This window comes from Dreissena polymorpha, chromosome 2, assembly GCF_020536995.1.
Source record: "Dreissena polymorpha isolate Duluth1 chromosome 2, UMN_Dpol_1.0, whole genome shotgun sequence".
In the NCBI taxonomy this organism is placed as follows: Eukaryota; Metazoa; Mollusca; class Bivalvia; order Myida; family Dreissenidae; genus Dreissena; species Dreissena polymorpha.
In genome coordinates, this window is record NC_068356.1 from 47,494,849 (window position 1) to 47,514,713 (window position 19,865).

The 19,865-nt window shown below is 35.7% G+C and overlaps 1 protein-coding gene across 1 annotated transcript; it reads right to left on the reverse strand.

The window, feature by feature from the left end:
* Positions 1–11,267: 11,267 nt before the first annotated feature.
* Positions 11,268–14,814, reverse strand: LOC127870274 (protocadherin Fat 3-like). Its single transcript, XM_052412906.1, has 6 exons — positions 14,682–14,814; positions 14,044–14,366; positions 13,397–13,720; positions 12,752–13,072; positions 12,102–12,422; positions 11,268–11,784 (listed from the first exon to the last, which is right to left on the reverse strand). Exons 2-5 carry the CDS (start codon positions 14,257–14,259, stop codon positions 12,357–12,359), a joined length of 927 nt encoding a protein of 308 aa, XP_052268866.1. The 5' UTR covers positions 14,260–14,366; positions 14,682–14,814; the 3' UTR covers positions 11,268–11,784; positions 12,102–12,356.
* Positions 14,815–19,865: the final 5,051 nt, after the last annotated feature.

The window sequence follows — 19,865 nt, forward strand, 5'->3', positions numbered from 1 at the left end:
GATCTACATTCATTGCATGACACTTTTTTGAATCAGGTTCTGGACTTTTAATTTCTGCTTCCATGATTTGTAATTCCATCTTAAATTTATCATAATCATGAACTGTATCAAATTTATACCCTGCCATTTGTTTAAGTTCTTTCTTCAAACCTTTATATAACACTCGTTTTAAATCTCAGTGTTATCTTTACTACATCCTCCTTGCTTGACGATTAATTCATATAAGTCATATAATCTCGCGCAATATGTGGATATGTCCTCGCTTGCTTTCTGTAGAGTAGAATTTTTGCAATAAAGATTCAACGGTTTTGATGCAACCAAACTCTTGTTCGAGTTTACGAACAGCAACATCCAATGTCAAACTGCTCTTCGTAGATGGTCACTAGCCTTTCCTCTCAAGGCTCGTCTAAGTCCGTACAGGATTTGATCTTCGTTGAAAATGCCTCTTGCCATAAGCGAATCTAATTCAAATTTAAACCCTTGCCAAATCACATCACCTTTGTTGGCTTCACCATAAAATATGGACAATCTAGAGTAATGGTGACTTCCTGTTTTTGGTATTGCTCCTAAGTCTTCACTAGGTTTAACATCAGGAGCTGTTGTTGTTGTTGCTGTATTTGCTGCTGATGGTGTTGTTACTGTTACTGTTGCCTCTTTGTTGTAATGATCCACCATATGCTTCATATACGACATCAAATTCTCTATCTTCTGTGCTTTCAGATGCATTGCATGAAACGCTTGCAGTATGTTGATGTCCTCTTCTGAAAGTTTTGGCTTGCCTTCTGCATCCAACTCCATGATGCCTATCTTTGTGTATGGGAATTATGGGATTCACTCAGTTCTATATTTATCACCTTTTCGCACTAACTAGTGTCTATCGGTTTGTGTAAATATTCAAATCTTTTTTTTATTCACTTTCACTTAAGTCAGTTTTGCATTAACTCTCTTCAATATGTTCAATTAAACACTTCATTCACTGTAGCACTAACCTCTCTCAATCTCAGTTCAATAGTTCAGTTATGCACTAACTATTTTTAGATCAAAGTTCAATATAGTTCAGTAACGCACTGACTTCTCAATCTCTTTACTATAGTTCTCTACTCTTCAACTCCTCACTAATAGTTCAATAATGCACTGACTAACTCGTCAATCTCAACTATACTTCTGTAATGCACTAACTCTCCTCTTCAGGTCAATAATCTAAGTTTCTTCTTACTAAGTCTCTCTTCACTAAACGTAGTTTCAATAATTTCTTCCCTTCATTTCAATATGACACTATTTCAGCTCATTCATTTCATAAAGTCTACCTCCAATCTTCACTTAAGCTAAATAACTCACTCTTCTTCTGACTACAATTCACTTAAAGCAGTTCACAGTCAACTCAATACCTCGCTTCAACTAAATAATTCACTCTGCTTCTACTCCACTCCACTTAATGATGTCTATCACCAACTCAATTCTTCTCGTTAAAGTCAATAATGCACTCTGCTTCTTATCTTCAATCCACTTACTGTAGTCCAGCACCAACAACATATATTTCACTTCAATTCAATATTTCACTATTCACTTAGTATAGTCTGGCACTAACGCAATAACCACACTCAACAATTCACTATATCTTTTAAATCACTTCACTTAAAGTAGTCTGGCACTAACTCAATAACTCCACTTCACTCAATGCTTCACAACTTACTTCACCTAAAGTATAGTCTGTTACTTACTCAATATTTACACTTCAACTCAAGGCAACATTTTTTTTCTGACTTCGAATGCTCTTCACTAACCTTCAATTATGAGTCTAGTTTACTTCTAACTTCAAATTCAATTCATGTACTATGGTACAGCACCAACTTCAAATCACTAGTCTTTTCTAACTCAATTTATTTACGGCAGTATAGCATCAACCTAAATTCAAGTTCAGTTCACTTACAGCTGTATGGCACTGACTTCAGATCAATCCTTTCAATGTATATCAACTCGTTTACAACAGTGTGGTACCAACTTCAACACAACTAAAGTTCGGCTTTACTTAACTTAGAATACTGTAGCACCCACTCAACTCAAACACAAATCTAGTTCACTTCACCAAGTGTCTCACTAAGTGAACTCAACTTCACTTTCAATCCAACTTAACTTTTCAAGTAACTTCCACTCCACTTAAGTTAACTTCCAATGACTTCCACTTAACTTAAATTAACTTCAACTCAACTTCAAACGACTTCAACTCAACTTGAGTTAATGACTTTCATTAACGTCAACTCAACTTCAATCCAAATTTTCAATTCAATTTGCTCCAATCTTTCACTAAGTTTAATCCAAACTTCAATCCAGCACTGTACTTAATCTATTCTGGCGCTAATCTTTTTCACGCAATCTTTCAATGTTTCATATTTAAAAATACCAATACTCAACTTCACGTAAGTCAATCTGACAATCAGAGTATATCAAAGTCTAATGTTCAATAAAGCATTAATGCACCAACTCATTGTCTGTAAAAGTTGTTTTGGCGATAACAATAATGCTTATTTAATTCTCTGATGCGTTGACTTCAACTGACAGAAGTAACCGTACTCAATAGTCAATGTATTTCAAAGTGTCAATTTCACTCAAACAACTGTAAGTCAATTCAATCAATATTTTCTACTTTCACTTTCGGTTTACAATACAATACTCAACAAATATAAAGTACACAATTTACAATAACTCAACACCCTGGCTCATTAAACCAATCAAATATATCCTCAATCCTAGTTGTATAAACAATTGTACCAGTATACTATAATCTCTTCAAAACTTATTTTTCAATCAAGTGTGAAAATCAATATCTATTTTCTCCAATATCAATTTATCAAAAGTACACCTGTATTTATTTATCTATCATATTGCATCAATATAAAAAATTAATATTTCCATAAAGAAAATTTTAATTTTTCCATCAATGTTAAAAACAATGTCAGTGAAAGAATTTTTTTTAAGTGTTTTGTCAAAGAAATATCAAAGTAACTTTACAACAGATATGATACTTAAAGGTCTATGGCTTTATGCAAGATACCGGGTAACTATGACAACATGAACAGTGTATCTCTATATCATGACAAAAATTATACCGTGTGACTCTATGTATCTTATTTATTGCTTGAGCTCAAGTTTCTGTTTCACAACTGATTAAATTTCTATTAAATAAATTTCAGAACTAAGTATTGAAAAAGAAAGAAAAAAAAATTAATCTCAAACTGTTCCAATCACTTTATAATATAAGGTTTAATATTTCTATTTAACCAACCGGTATTAAATCTACAACATTAACTAATGTTTTAAATACCAAAAGTCAATTATTAAAACTCTTTGAAAAATTGATTTCTAATGCCCTATCTATTTATTTCAAATCAGCTGTTCTCATTGACCTACATATCCACGGTGCCTATACCACGTGACTTTTTAAGATCTGTTTGGGGAGCTAATTGTCAACAAAAGCACGACACAGGTAAGATTTTTAAGGATAACTTTTTTAATATGTCATCATTTTCAATGGGATAAAGTGGAGAGCCCGCTCATTCATGAGAGTTTTCTATAGGTATCATGATTTTGTAAAACAAATGAATATTTTTTCAGTAAAGTGCAACCGCGCGTTTGAACGGTTAGAAAAAGGTAGGATCAGTGTGGGGACATTATTTTATTTTGACACAGAAACATCACCTCTCGTAAAATAAAGCAATAAACTTTATTGGCGAAGCTTACACTATATCATTTTGCATTCTTTTTTCAATTCGTCAAAATCGTCGCTGTTGTCTGTGTCTAAAATAGAGAACGTCCGCCATGTTGGTCAGTAGTCCGTGTGGTAACCAGCATCTAACCCAGCTCGTAGAGGTGGGTTAAAAATAACCGCGGTAATAGGGCGAATAACGTCAACGTCGTTTTTTATACAAACCGCCGAGACGCGTTAACCACAGCGGTAACCGCGATTTTGCGGTTACCTTGTGGTTAAATTGTTTATACAATTGGCTGCTGGTATGCGATAAATTACATTGAAGTCACAGTTCTCTCCCCCCTCGCACAAAATGTTACCATTTTTCACTGAACTTCGCTGTTAATTCATAAATTTCTTAAATGGAATTTTACTAAATACAGTTTGCATTGATAGTTCACTGGATCACCGTAGTTCCAGATGCTGGCTTGGGTTCGACGCTGGAGTGTTTGGCGCTGGTGTGTTCGGCTCCTGAACACTTATATCACGTTGGGCGCCATTGAAAAGCCTCTAATTTGGTGGGAAAAGGAAGTGACCGAAGGTCAAGTAATACACCTGGTTAAACACAAGTATGGTCTAAGGGAAACAACTCAATGAAAGTACTAAAACTCCAAAATCAAGCCTGCCACATATGCAACATATCAGACCGGCCTTCTCTTGCGCACTACAACATACTACAGCGAATGACTAAATTAGTATGATAACATTCCCTTGATGAGAGAAGGGCGAGATTACATTCTATACATAGATGGTGACGTCACTACGTTATTGTCACCTCTATACTAAGACGCATCACATTCCCCTGGTTTGGGGAATTATGCTTCCGCCATAGTAGTTCTGCGTATGAATGAAAATGTTAATAATGAAAGAAAAATATTTTTTTATTGTGTGTTTAAAACGGAATGTTATTTAAAGAAATATTATTTAATTATGATTTAATGTGATTTTGAATCTCTATTAGGACTGATAGCGATTATCAGAAGCACGATTACCTGACATTCTTTGGCTTTCACTTTTCACTCGTAAAAGAAGTGCTACCCACAATTCCTTTCGCGTTAGTACACAGGTCAGTAAGACCGGTGTGTACACAATGGCGAGATTAAAGATGGCACTCTCTGGATTTCTTAGCGAATACATATCTCCGGTAGATAAAGGTTTAAATCTCGTATCGATCATATACGGAATCCGGATAGTGCCATCTGTAATCTCGCCCTCTTTCATCAAGGGCGAAACAGGACACACGAAGCGATACACAATACACGAAGCGGCGCGCGAGAATGTACCATGCAATATCGCCCTTGTGTAGGTAACCCAAAAGGCGATATATCGTGGTAAATAACACTTGTCGCTTCGTTTATCGCGCAAAATATCGTGTGTCGCTTCGTGTATCGCGCAAAATATCGTGTGTCGTTTTTAGTATCGAGCAAAATTTCGTGTCTCGCGTTTTCAAAAAATCAGATGAGACAAAAAAGGGGTCGAGGGCAGCCATATTGATAAAAAAAATGGTTAATAATTACTGTAACGCCGTTTATAAAACGAGAGAGTCGACAGGCGATAATATTACATTGATATTTGAACAGTACAAATATAGCGTGTCGCTTCGTTTATAGCGCAAAATATCGAGTATTGCTTCGTGTGTCGTGTGTCGCGGTCTGAAATTAGATACACGAGTTCGGATAATTTGTGTGACATTTGAATGATAAAAATATCGTGTATCGTTTCGTGTGTCGCGCAAAATATCGTGTGTCGCTTCGTGTTTCGTGTGTCGCCCTTTGAAAGCGAAACACGATATTTTGTGCGATACTCAATGCGACACGCGATATTTTGCGCGATACACGAAGCGACACATGATATTTGTCGCGATACACGAAGCGACAAGGGATATTTACCACGATAAATCTCCTTTTGGGCCACCTTCACAAGAGCGATGTTTCGTAGTACATTATCGCGCGTCGCTTCGTGTATCACGAAAAATATCGTGTGTCGCGCAAAATATCGTGTATCACTTCGCGTGTCGTGTGTCGCCCTTGATGAAAGAGGGGCGATAATATAGATAGCACTATCCGGATTCCGTAATCATAAGATACAAGCAGAGGACAATAATCCATGCGTGAAATCGATTACAGTAGTGACTGTTTGACGTCACTAATACGGTATATAAGGTCGGGTTTCACGAATGTCGTCCTTTTGCGAAATAGCTTGGACTGAGAAACCCCACCACCCGCCCAAATAAATTGCTGTTAATTATGTTTAACCTTTTTGTAATGTTCGAATGAACTGCCGAGATATTATAACAGAATTGCTGTCAATCTGTTGTGGGCAACCACGGCACACGTTCGGGTTACATTCACTAACTGTACACGACTCTTATGCAAGACGTCGGTTTTATCGTCGGGCCTCAAACCGTGGAGAGCGGCGATGCCATGGCATAGATACATCGCTATCGTCCAGAATTAAGTCAATCTCCAGGATGTCGCTGGGGCGCGACATTAGTTAATGGAAATTATGGGGAGCAAAGTGTCATCCAATGTGTTTGAGTGTTTCTGCAACTTAACGTGCCGTATAAAAGTGCTGTGATGTGTGCCTTCTTGAAACAAAATGAATGTGTGTTAATAGGTTATTTTGTTGCTGCATAATTGTGTTGTTCTAACCAGGACAGTTAATTCTTAAAATGTATGTCATTCTGACACCATAACTTATATGTCATTATTAACTTATTTTATATGTTTGATACTTCATTCCAATATGTCATTCTATGTCTTGGAGGTAATCAGAAGCATTACAAGTATAAATATGTAACTATATAATGATGTACATACGTCCGAGGGACTTAAACTTAGCATTTTGTTGTCATCTATCACGTAGTGCTAGTCTGTATGTTGATGACAGAAATGCTTTCAAAATTATTTTTGGTATAGTATGGATGTTCTAGTACTCGCTCGATGGCACGGCGTGCTTAGGCGTACCTGGAATAGGTCTTTTTGGCTTTGGAAATTATTGTGGCATTGCGAATAGCAATCTACGGTACGGCGCACCGAGAATGTATATGGCCGGTTGAGGTGGCCTTAGCGATTGCGCATGTACAATAGTTTCACGGTACGGCGTACCGAGAATTTATTTGACCGGTTGCGGTGTTCTTAGCGATTGCCCGTGTATAATATATATTTCCGAACCAGCCTGGTGTTCGTTGAAATAAAAATTGCATAAATAATATGAGCATATTTCGGAGCTCTTGCGAAATAGCATATAATGCGATGCATTAATTGGTGGTGATGATTCCATAAACGAGAAGCTTAATCAATAGTGCAACTGGGTTTGGGGCTATCTTTAGGGCAGTACTTCCGGTCGCCTCCTCGACATGACCCAGTTGTAGTGATAGTCTAAAGCTGAGGTTTATTTACTCAAGTGCTAGTCTGGTGTAAATTATATTCCGCCATTTGGCCATTTAATTCCATTTATCTTTTTGTATTGATCCTTTCATATGTTTTGTATTTTTCAAAGATACAATATCAAATATGTTTGCGTAATCACATACAAAATTTATAATAAACATGTAACTGATAAATTTTGCCTTTGTAGTAATTATTCATAAGCTCTTGCTCTTGTTAATAAATACGCGTAGAACAATGGGATGTCGCCAAAGGATCAGGGATCCATTTGATAAGGAGGTTACTGTAAAGGAACATTCATGACAAAAACAAACGCTCAAAGACGGTTACACTTTGTAATCCAAATTACTCTAACCGGATGAATGAATCTAATCTTGGTTAACGAATGGGATACTGAGCTGCTTTCTGAAATAAAGCACTGTGTAAATTGAAAGTTACATAGTGTTACGTCATTGGTCGGTTATAAATACCATTACCTCGTTTCTCTATACATAGTATTTGATTAAGACGAAACTAATAATTTGGTATTTTACGTGGAATTTCATATTAAATTGCAATGAAAACTTTGATCTTGCTGTATGTGTTTATTGACGTTATTAATTTTATTATACTTATTTTTGTATTTCATTAAGAATTATAATGGGTGGCCCTTTTTGTAAGATGATTTTAGCAAACGATTAGCGCCTTAAGACATGGGCAATTGTTTAAGTGTCACATTCATTTAAATGTTTAATGTGAACAATAATAAATGAACTCTTGATTTTTGGTATTAATACATTTGAGTGACATGATAAATTCGATATTTGTAAAGTTTTTTTTTTAAATTGTACAAGATGTGGTTAAAAAGTTATAGCAGCCTGTCGCGGATGTTGTCAATTTCAATATATATTAACATTCTAAATATTGTATAATAAATTGAACAGCTAATGAATTATCACTTTGTCTAATGTAAAAGAAACCAACTACATGATTGATGAGTTCTTATTTTATTAATAAATGCATAAACTTGATAAAGATTTTATAATTTTACTCCGTTGCATTCAAATCCGTAAATAAGTATTAAAAGAGCTGATGAATAATTATCACAAAGGCATTTGTCAGTTACATGTTTATTATAATTATTTTTATGTGATTACGAAAACACATTTTGATATTGTATCTTTGAACATTACAAAACATATAAAAGGAACAATACAAAAAGATAAATGGAATTTAATGGCCAAATGACGGAATATAATTTACACCAGACTAGCACTAGAGTAAATAAAACTCAGCTTTAGACTATCACTACAACTGAGGCATGTCGAGGAGGCGACCGGAAGTACTGCCCTAAAGATAGCCCCAACCCCAGTTGCACTATTGATTTAGCTTCTCGTTTATGCAATCATCACCACCAATTAATGCACCGCATTATATGCTATTTCACAAGAGCTCCAAAATATGCTCATATTTATTTATGCAATTCCTAGTTCAACGAACACCAGGCTGGTTCGGAAAAAGATATTATACACGGGCAATCGCTAAGGCCACCGCAACCGGCCAAATAAATTATCGGTACGCCGTACCGTGCAACATATTGTACATGCGCAATCGCTAAGGCCACCGCAACCGGCCAAATAAATTCTCGGTACGCCGTATTGTGAAACATATTGTACATGCGCAATCGCTAAGACCACCGCAAGCGGCCAAATACATTCTCGGTACGCCGTACCGTAGATTCCCATTGCAACATATATTAAAATATTCGCAATGCCACAATAATTTCCAAAGTTAAAAAGAGCAGTTTCGGGTATGCCTAAGCACGATTGCCATTGAGTGAGTACTAGAACACCTATACTATCCAGAAAATAATTTTGAAAGAATTCCTGCCATCCTCACACAGACTAGCACTACGTGATAGATGAAAACAAAATACTAAGTTTAAGTCCCCCGGACGTATGTACATCATTATATACATGTAGTTTCATATTTATACTTTTAATGCTTTCGATCACCTCGAAGACATAGAATGTCATATTGGAACGAAGTATTAAACATAAATATAAGTTAATAATGACATATAAGTTATGGTGTCAGATTGAATTAGATTTTAAGATTTAACTGTCGTGGTAAGAACAATATCTCACACTTTATGCAGCAACAATATAACATATTAATACACATTCATTTCGTTTCAAGAAGGCACACATCACAGCACTTTTACACGGCAAGTTAAGTTGCAGAAACACTCAAACACATTGGATGACCCTTTGTTCCCCATAATTTCCATTCACTAATGTCGCGTCCCAGCGACATCCTGGAGATTGACTTAATTCTGGACGATAGCGATGTATCCATACCATGGCGCCGCCGCTCTCCACGATTTGAGGCCCGACAATAAAACCGACGTCTTGCATAAGAGTGGTGTACAGTTAGTGAATGTAATCCGAACGTGTGCCGTGGTTGCCAACAACAGATTGACAGCAATTCTGTTATAAATATCTCGGCAGTAGATTCGAACATGACAAAAAGGTTAAACATAATTAACAGCAATTTATTAGGGAGGGTGGTGGAGCTTCTCAGTCAAAGCTTTTTCGCAAAAGGACGTCAAACGTGAAACCCGACCTTATATACCGTATTAGTCAATAGTGACGTCAGACAGTCACTACTGTAATCGATTTCACGCATGGATTATTGTCCTCTGCTTGTATCTTATGATTACGGAATCCGGATAGTGCCAATTATAATCTCGCCCCTCTTTCATTAAGGGCGACACACGAAGCGATACACGATATTTTGCGCGACACACGATATTTTGCGCAATATACGAAGCGACGCGCGAGAATGTACTACGAAATATTGCTCTTGTGTTGCTAGCCCTAAAGGGGATTTATCGTAGTAAATATCCAATGTCGCTTCGTGTATCGCGCAAAATATCGTGTGTCGCTTCTTATATCGCTCAAAATATCGTGTGTCGCTTTGAGTATCGCACAAAATATCGTGTCTCGCTTTCTAAGGCCGACACACAAAACACGACACATTTTGTCTACGCAGTGCCACCTCCGGTTGCAGGTTCGATCCGCGGGGTCACGGCAGTCGGTCTGTTGCACGCATTCTGTGTTGGCTGAAATGTTAGATCACAACCCGAATGCACGATTGAGGTGAAATCATGATTTGAACAGATGTATTGATGAACGGATTTGTCTGTGAACTGTGTTTTTGCTAAAAGTATTTTTCAGATAACTAAAATTTGAAAAAACAAATTTAATATAAACTGAACGCTATGCCAAAAATTGAATGCAGTCGGACATCAGCACTTTTAAAGTTGAGAATAAGTGTCCTTCTAATCAAATTAGAACCAGGTAGATGATGTACAAACAATAAGTCCATTTATAAATGGTGTAAAACATAAAATTCGTGTTAAATTTAACAGTCCCGAATACACCGAATGTCGCCATCTAATTTTTGATACTGCTTGCAGTGTCAAACAATCAATTTTTATCGAATTTTATAATGATATGGATAAATTAAGCTTCCTCTCGTCTAATTAAAGACTTTTTAATAAAACTGCTAAATCCTTCAAACATATGATAAACAAGGGCTGTTTGTGAAACACGCATGACCGCCAAATGGGCTGTCAGTTGTAGTGGCAGCCATTGCGTGACAAAGTTAGAGTATGATTGACAATTAAAAGAAGATTTGCTCGCTGGACACATTGAGTTGCAGATGAGAGTCTGGTGTGTATTTGTCATAAACTTCAACCAGATCTTTGTGAGATATCTGTCAATGAACTCTTTCTGAATAAAACTTGACCTCAATGTTTAAAATGATTCGGAGAGATGCATATACAATTTGTATCATTAGTTTCCGAAGTCTAAGGCTGAGAGAAATCATTATTCAAAGGCTCATAACTTTTTTAAATTCAATGGAGCAAATCAAACTGCGAATATGCACATGTTCTTCCTAAAAAAGCGTAAATAATTAAAGCAAAGGTTCATGAAAATGACGTATTAACAATCAAGGTGTTTAAACTCCCTCACAAAATCATTTGGCCATAACGTCATGAGAAGGATTTGCATGTAAAGTTTCGTCAAATTTTGATCATTAGTGTCTACGAAAAGTGTGATAATGGATGGAAGGACATACTGACATTGAGTAGGAAATTTAGATAACAAGGAAAATTCGTTTCAGATCCACCAAACGCAACTCCGTCAAAATAAGAAATTAGACGGATTGACAAAGCAGCAAGTACATGCTCTCCCCACCAGAGCATAAAAAACAACATACTATTGAAAAAATCAATTATTACCCATTTTCTGATTACTTTCATCAACATTGTTAATGGTGTAAATAAGTAAATGATACGAAATTGTGTGCACAATTCACGTACTTTCACTGATATCAAACAGGTGACGTCTTTGTGAACCTTGGATAATTGTCATTAATGTCAATAATGTTGATCTCCACAACGCAAGTACTTGACATCCAATTGTCTCTGGCCTCTATGACAAGTCTGTATGAGTCAAGCACCTCGTAATCTACGACCAAGTTTGTCTTGATTATTCCACTTTTCGGCGGGTCTATGGTGAAGACGCCCTTCTCGTTTCCGCCAATGATGTGGTAGACGATATCAGAGTTTGGCCCGACGCTGTCAGCATCGCTTGCAGAAACCTGCAGAAATTAAAGAATATTTTATATCACTTGCTTTCAATTTATTGTTAAAAAAACCTATTAAAATATAATTCTTCTTTTAGACTGTTAAAAAGCAGTAAAATGTTGACAAAAGAAGAAAAATAATAAAACAATATAAAAAGTTATAATAATATTCACATTTATACACACACAGTGATATAAATATTTAACAAAAAATAATTATAGTAAACACACTTATAAACAGAAAATTGTTTTAATACACAATTAATAAGATGAATGAAATGTAAATGGACAATTGTAGTTCACCTTGTATCAAAAACCTTTGAAACTCATACCTTCATAACATAAGTGTTCATCGGCACTTCCTCATACAACTCGGTCACGTATTTGTTCTGTGAGAACAAGGGCGGGTTGTCGTTGATGTCAATTATGTTGATCTCCACAACGCAAGTACTTGACAGCGACACTGTCCCATTGTATCTAGCCTCTATAACAAGTATGTACGAGTCTTGCACCTCGTAATCTACGATCGCGATTGTCTTGATCATTCCTCTTTTTGACGGGTCTATGGTGAAGACGCCCTTCTCGTTTCAGCCAATAATGCGGTAAACGATGTCAGAGTTTGGCCCGATGCTGTCAGCATCACTTGCAGAAACCTGCAGAAATTAAAGAATCTTTTACTTCCTTTATCTTTCAATTTGGTTAAAAAAAAACAATTAAAATATACTTCTTCTTTTACGTAAGCTAAGACAGTTAATAAGCAGTAAAATGTCGACAAAAGAAGAGGCATAATTAAACGATGTAAAAAGTAATAATACTATTTATATTCATACACACACAGTGATATAAATAATTTAATAGTAATAATTATAGTAAACACACTTATAAAAAGAAATTATTTTTTTAATGCACAATTCATAAGATGAATGAAATGTAAATGCACAATTGTAGTTCACCTTGTATCAAAAAGCTTTGAAACTCATACCTTCATAACATAAGTGTTAATCGGCCCTTCCTCATACATCTCGGTCACGTATTTGTTCTGTGAGAACAAGGGTGGGTTGTCGTTGATGTCAATAATGTTGATCTCCACAACGCAAGTACTTGACAGCGACACTGTTCCATTGTCTCTGGCCTTTATAACAAGTCTGTACGAGTTCTGCACCTCGTAATATACGATCGCGATTGTCTTGATCATTCCACTTTTCGGCGGGTCTTTGGTGAGTACGCCCGTCTCGTTTCCGCCAACGATGCGGTAGACAATGTCAGAGTTTGGCCCGATGCTGTCAGCATCACTTGCAGAAACCTGCAGAAATTAAAGAATCTTTTACTTCACTTGCCTTCAATTTGGTTAAAAAAAACTATTAAAATATTCTTCTTCTATTACGTAAGCAAAGACAGTTTAAAAGCAGTAAAATGTTGACAAAAGAAGAAACATAATAAAACGATGTAAACAGTGATAGTAATATTCACATTCATACACACACAGTGATATAAATAATTAAATAATATTAATTATAGTAACACACTTCTAAACAGAAAGTTGTTTTAATGCACAATTCATAAGATAAATGAAATGTAAATGCACAATTGTAGTTCACCTCGTATCAAATACCTTTGAAACTCATACCTGCAAGACATAAGTGTTAATCGGCACTTCCTCATACAACTTTTTCACGTATTTGTTTTGTGAGAACAAGGGCGGGTTGTCGTTGATGTCAATAATGATGATCTCCACAACGCAAGTACTCGAAAGAGACAGTGTCTTCCCATCGTCTCTGGCCTCTATAACAAGTCTGCATGAGTCCTGCACCTCGTAATCTACGATCGCGATTGTCTTGATCATTCCACTTTTCGGCGGGTCTATGGTGAAGACGCCCTTCTCGTTTCCGCCAAAGATGTGGTAGACGATGTCAGAGTTTGGCACGATTCTGTCAGCATCACTTGCAGAAACCTGCAGAAATTCAAGAATCTTTTACTTCATTTGATATCACTTTGGTTTAAAAAACTTTTAAAATATACTTCTTCTTTTACGTAAGCTAAGGCAGTTTAAAAGCAGTAAAATGTTGACAAAAGAAGAGACATAATAAAACAACGTAAAAAGTAATATTAATATTCACATTAATGCAAACAGTGATATAAATAATTAAAAAATAATAGTTATAGTAAACACACTTATAAACAGAAAATCGTTTTTAATGCACAATTTATAAGATGAATAAAATGTAAATGCACACTTGTAGTTCACTTTGTATCAAAAAGCTTTGAAACACATACCTGCAAAACATAAGTGTAAATCGGCACTTCCTCATACAACTTTTTCACGTATTTGTTCTGTGAGAACAAGGGCGGGTAGTCGTTGATGTCAATAATGTTGATCTCCACAACGCAAGTACTCGACAGGGACAGTGTCTTCCCATCGTCTCTGGCCTCTATAACAAGTCTGTACGAGTCCTGCACCTCGTAATCTACGATCGCGATTGTCTTGATCATTCCACTTTTCGGCGGGTCTATGGTGAAGACGCCCTTCTCGTTTCGCCAATGATGCGGTAGACGATGTCAGAGTTTGGCCCGATGCTGTCAGCATCACTTGCAGAAACCTGCAAACATTAAAGAATCTTTTACTTCATTTGCTTTCAATTAAGTTTAAAAAACTACATGTATTAAAATATACTTCTTTTAACCTGTTAAAAAGCAGTAAAATGTTGACAAAAGAAGAGACATAATAAAACAATGTCAAAAGTAATAATAATATTCAAATTCATACACACACAGTGATATAAATAATTAAAACAAATATATAGTTAACACAATTATAAACAGAAAATTGTTTTTAATACACATTTCATAAGAAGAATGAAATGTAAATGCACAATTGTAGTTCACCTCGTATCAAATACATTTGAAACTCATACCTGCATAACATAAGTGTTAATCGGCACTCTCTCATACAACTCGGTCACGTATTTGTTTTGTGAGAACAAGGGCGGGTTGTCGTTGATGTCTTGGAGAGACACCCAGACGGTCGTATACGCGGACTCATTCCCGACAGTGGCTGCGACAATAAGACTAATGTGCTGGCTCTCCTCGTAATCTATCGCTTCTGTGTTGCTATCGGTAACCAATCCTGATGAGTGGAAAAAGACCTGTTAGTAACTCAAGCATGGAAATCAGTGCCAAATGTAAGTAAATGTATAAAGAAATAATGGTGCAATCACAAAATGGTGAGCTCTAGTGGAAAAACTATTACATCTCCAATTACTTAAAGCAGGATTAATAGAAATCAAATGGGCTCTGTAATTGAATATTTGCATATTTCATAATGTAATTATGTAAGTTAAAATAATTGTGTCTTTATTAAATGCTAAGATGATCATATAATCATATACAATATTTTGTTATTATTTACTGGTATTTGTTTTCATTGAAGGTAAATAATGTAGTGATAAGAAGTCAACCGACTCAGTTTTCAATTATTCCGAGAAACAGAGACATAATTATGAGATACAGTTGTCTCATGTAGCTGAAGCTTTCAAGACCAACACGTTAATTAGATGTTAACTGAACAAACACAATATTTTCATCACACTTACTTCAATTTTTATAAAGGGCACAAACAAAATACAGGTAGATTGTAATTTTCTGCAAAAAATACAACAATTCATTTGTACACTTTACTAACCCTGCAAGTTGATCGAAAAGGCTTGGTTGGTATTTCCAGAGGCAAAACTGAACTCGAGCCCCGGCTGAACAGATGTCACTGCGACCTTGACGACCGAGGTCGAGGGTGGGCTGTGCTCGGGAATGGTGGACGTGTAGTTGGTACTCGTGAACTGGATCTGACTGGTTCCTCCCCCTACATTGATCTTCACCACATCTGTGTGCAATGAACCCCAATAAGTATTCACAAGTGTGGACAAAGTGATGGCATTATTATGCGTCTACTTTAGTTTAACATCACAGTAAATTGATCATCATGTATACAATGGCACCTTGTGAATGAAATGATATTCATCCTTTTATAAATGTTTTGTTCATAATGTTTTTCTTCCAATCTTTAAGTCTGAAACTTTTCTTGTGACATTTTATTGCAATTAGATGCTCTCAAAAATTAAGTTGGACAATTCATGCCGTAACTGAAAAACAAGAAAACTTAATATTTTCAATGAGGGTAGCAAGGCATAATTTATCTGTTTTTATTGAGAATTGCTCTGTGAGAAGGGGGTTAAATGCATGTGAGCAAAGCGTTGCCGTAGAATAGCCTGTGGAGTCTGCACAGGCTCATCAGGGACAACACGTTCTGCCTTAACTGGATTTTCACTAAGAAGAGACTTCCTTTAAACAAACAAGGGCAGTTTGTAAAACACGCATGCCCCCCCCCCCTCCCAGTTGTAGTGACAGCTATTGTGTGAATACGTTAATTCTTGAGTTATCATCCGGAAACCATTTCACTGCTTCAGGTCACTGTGACCTTGAACTTTGACCTAGAGTCCGGAAAATAAATAGGGGTCATCTGTCGGCCATGACCAATGTCCCCATGAACTTTCCTAATCCCTTATTAAGCGTTCTTGAGTTATCATCAGGTTCACTGCTTCGAGTCACTGTGACCTTGGACTTTCACCTAGTGTCCTGAAAATCAATAGGGGTAATCTGTCGGTCATGACCAATGTCCGTATGAACTTTCCTGATCCAAGGCTTAAGCGTTCTTTCCTTATCATCCGGAAACAATTTTATTGCTTCGAGTCACAGTACCTTGAACTTTGACCTAGTGACCTTTAGGTCAATAGGGGTCATCTGCCGGTCATGACCAATGTCCCTATGAACTTTCCTTATCACAGACTTAAGAGTTCTTGAGTTATCAACCGGAAACCATTTTACTGCTTCGAGTCACTGTGACCTTGAACTTTCACCTAGTGTCCTGAAAATCAATAGGGGTCATTTGTCGGTCATGACCAATGTCCCTATGAACTTTCCTGATCCCAGGCTTAAGCGTTCTTGAGTTATCATCCGGAAACCATTTTATTGCTTCGAGTCACAGTGACCTTGAACTTTGACCTTTATTTTTAAAGTTTTAAATAAATTTATTGGTATTTTCATTAACAAAACCTTACTTTACGTTTACATTTTAAATTTTACTCAAAATCAATCAAGAAATGATTTAATGTTATAATATGTTTGAATGCCGTACGATACGAGTAACTGAAAGAAGCGAGCGCCACGGAAAGAGCTCGTAGCGGAAAGGGGCCTCGGCCTTCGGAAAGGGGCTAAACATATTTATTTTTAAAGTTTTAAAGACATTTATTTGCAATATTAATAAGTATGATATGAATGGCATGCCTTATGTAATTAAGTTAACAAATATGTATTGGGTAAAATAAAGTGATAATGCATTGTTTTAATATATGTTTGAACTGCATTTATTGAAATAGTAAAAAGCTCTTTAATTAAAACCTCAATATACAATGTAATTCAATTTGAGTGGTAATACAATTTATTGACATTGATAGTTTAATTGGGATGTAAATAGATATGCCTGAAATATGCTATGAAATGTAAAACTACTTTATACGGATCTGTCCCACTTTTATGAATAAGTCATGTCAAGTGTTTTACATACCGGACATAGCAAGGCAAAGGACCACCGCTACAACAATCGCGTACCTCATGTTATCTATAAAGAAGAAAGACCATGATATAAACATTAATAGAAATCTTGCAAATGTATCAAACATTATAAAGGTATATCGACTTCAAAGTATTTATTTCATTGAAATCATAGATTAAATTTTAATACTTGTTAAATGGTTCCATAAAAAAGTGTCTGTTCGTGAAATATTTTTATCAACACAATTTTATTTCGCTTGTTTCGAGAGCGCTGGAAAAAAGTAATAGTATTAACAATATACGAAGTAGTTATATCAGAACGGTACCGTGGTAAAGGTCCCACTATCCAATAAAATAAATGTGTGCAGTGTATATCTTAATCAGTGTACATGTATATCATTATGCTTGACGATATCATCCGTATATCATCGTCAATTGGTAAATATATGCATACAATCTGGAAAATGCGTGTAGTAAAAAATAGGTGTCAAACTCAATGTGAAATAGAAACAAGACACCGCTTATTAGAACAACTTCAATATGAATGAAATAGTAGTTACAACAGTAATACAGTCAACTCTTTGACACGTGTTCAATTTAATAGCTCCGTAAATCACGACATTATTTATTCACATCATTAAGTGAAAAGTGGTTTTCATCGTGTGTTCATAAATATTACAAGCAGAATGAACTTCTTCTTTCTTAATATTCAAATAATTTATTATCAAGTTTGCTCGGTGCAGAATGATTTAAATACGTGCGTACAAACAATGCAACATCAGGGGTGTTAATAATCGTCTTGGATGTGGTCGAATATAAAACCATATAATCACGATATGTGTACTGTAAACAGGTAACATCATTTTGACAACAACTTTTAATTATACGATATTAGGTCTAATCCTTTCGAAACAATTACATTAAGTGTTTCATTTATTATTAAATACACACAAAATTCAATCATACGTAAAATTACATTTTAACAAAATATAAGTATTAATTTAACTTGAAATATCAAAACTCCAAATCGCTGAGTATTGACCAATAAACAACCATGAATCAACATTTTTTAAAGAAATGAACATTGATGTTGTATAAATTTTATTAACACGCTTAAATCATCGTTATTTAGTGTGTGTGTGTTTTGTTACTGCTGTATGCGCACAGGTCTTATTATTTAAGCATTTACGGTTAAGCAACTTTAAATCTTACTTAGTAAGCATGTGTTACAATTTCGCCAACTGTGACCAATAAAATACGAAAATATTCAAAATAAAAACATACCTTATTTTATTTCGCTTTCAGATATGTGTATAGAAACGAAATAAGCACAATCATGTTTATATACAAATTGCGGTCGATATCAACGTCGTCACATCCTGTCCGTATTTTGAAAGATTTATTATAAATAAACAAGTGTGACGTTTTCAATATATAATCAAAGCGCTGAAGGCACTGAAGTTGTTCGCTATTGCATAATTTAAGACGCAACTAATTTTTACAAAATTAATCGCAAGTTTGAAATTAACAAGCCATTCAAATTTATAAAGAGTGTGTCATAACGCAAGGGTCGAGATGTGTGTGCACTTTTTATCATCCTATTTATTTTATAGAAATAACTTAGACAAAATAACAACAACATGGCCCTTTTTTGACGTTCAGAAAGCATAGTAAGTATGAGAAAAATGGTAATGAGAACTGACAATTTGCAATCACCATCATATTAAATGAATATAGTTTGAATATCGAATACCTATCTTACGCGGTGTCAACAACTCTGACCTAAACATGGGTATAGAGCACTAATGCGCTTTTTCGGCATAGCTGTTGTACGCAGCTTTTCACCTTAAATGACTTTTACATAACGCCAGCAGACACGCATTAATACATTCGAATATTTCATAGGCTGATTCGAGATAAAACCTCTGCACTTTGGCTACATCAACGTGTCTGTGCTCAGCGCAAAGGATGTATCACTATTCAGTGTAAGGAATTCCGGACTACTCTCTGTATGTTCAAATGACACAAATTGTGGCCCAGTTACAATTACGCATTACAGTCCAGCTTGCAAAATTTCAGGGTCAGTACTCGTTCACTATATTGTCCGGGGAATATATAATTAAATATCGATACACACAGTTTTGCTTTCAAGATGAGAAAACAAAAAAATGGTATAGTGTCACGATAAGAGGAAAATCGTTTAAATATCCGACCACAAATGTTTGCTGTTCTCTGTCAGCACATCTAGAAATCGTTCCTAAACGCGTGGATAGACTGCCCTTATTAACAAGTTTCCTATTTAGAATACAATTTTGTATCGAAAAGCATTGTGCTTAAATGTGAATTTACAATTCGCGTTGAGATTTTTAATGACCCTCGTCATGCGAAAATGGGTCTGAATCCATATGCGCCCATCATATGTATAGCATACTCAGCCTGCGCATCAGTCTGGTCAGGAGATACATAATGAGACAATTACACATTGGGTAATTTTA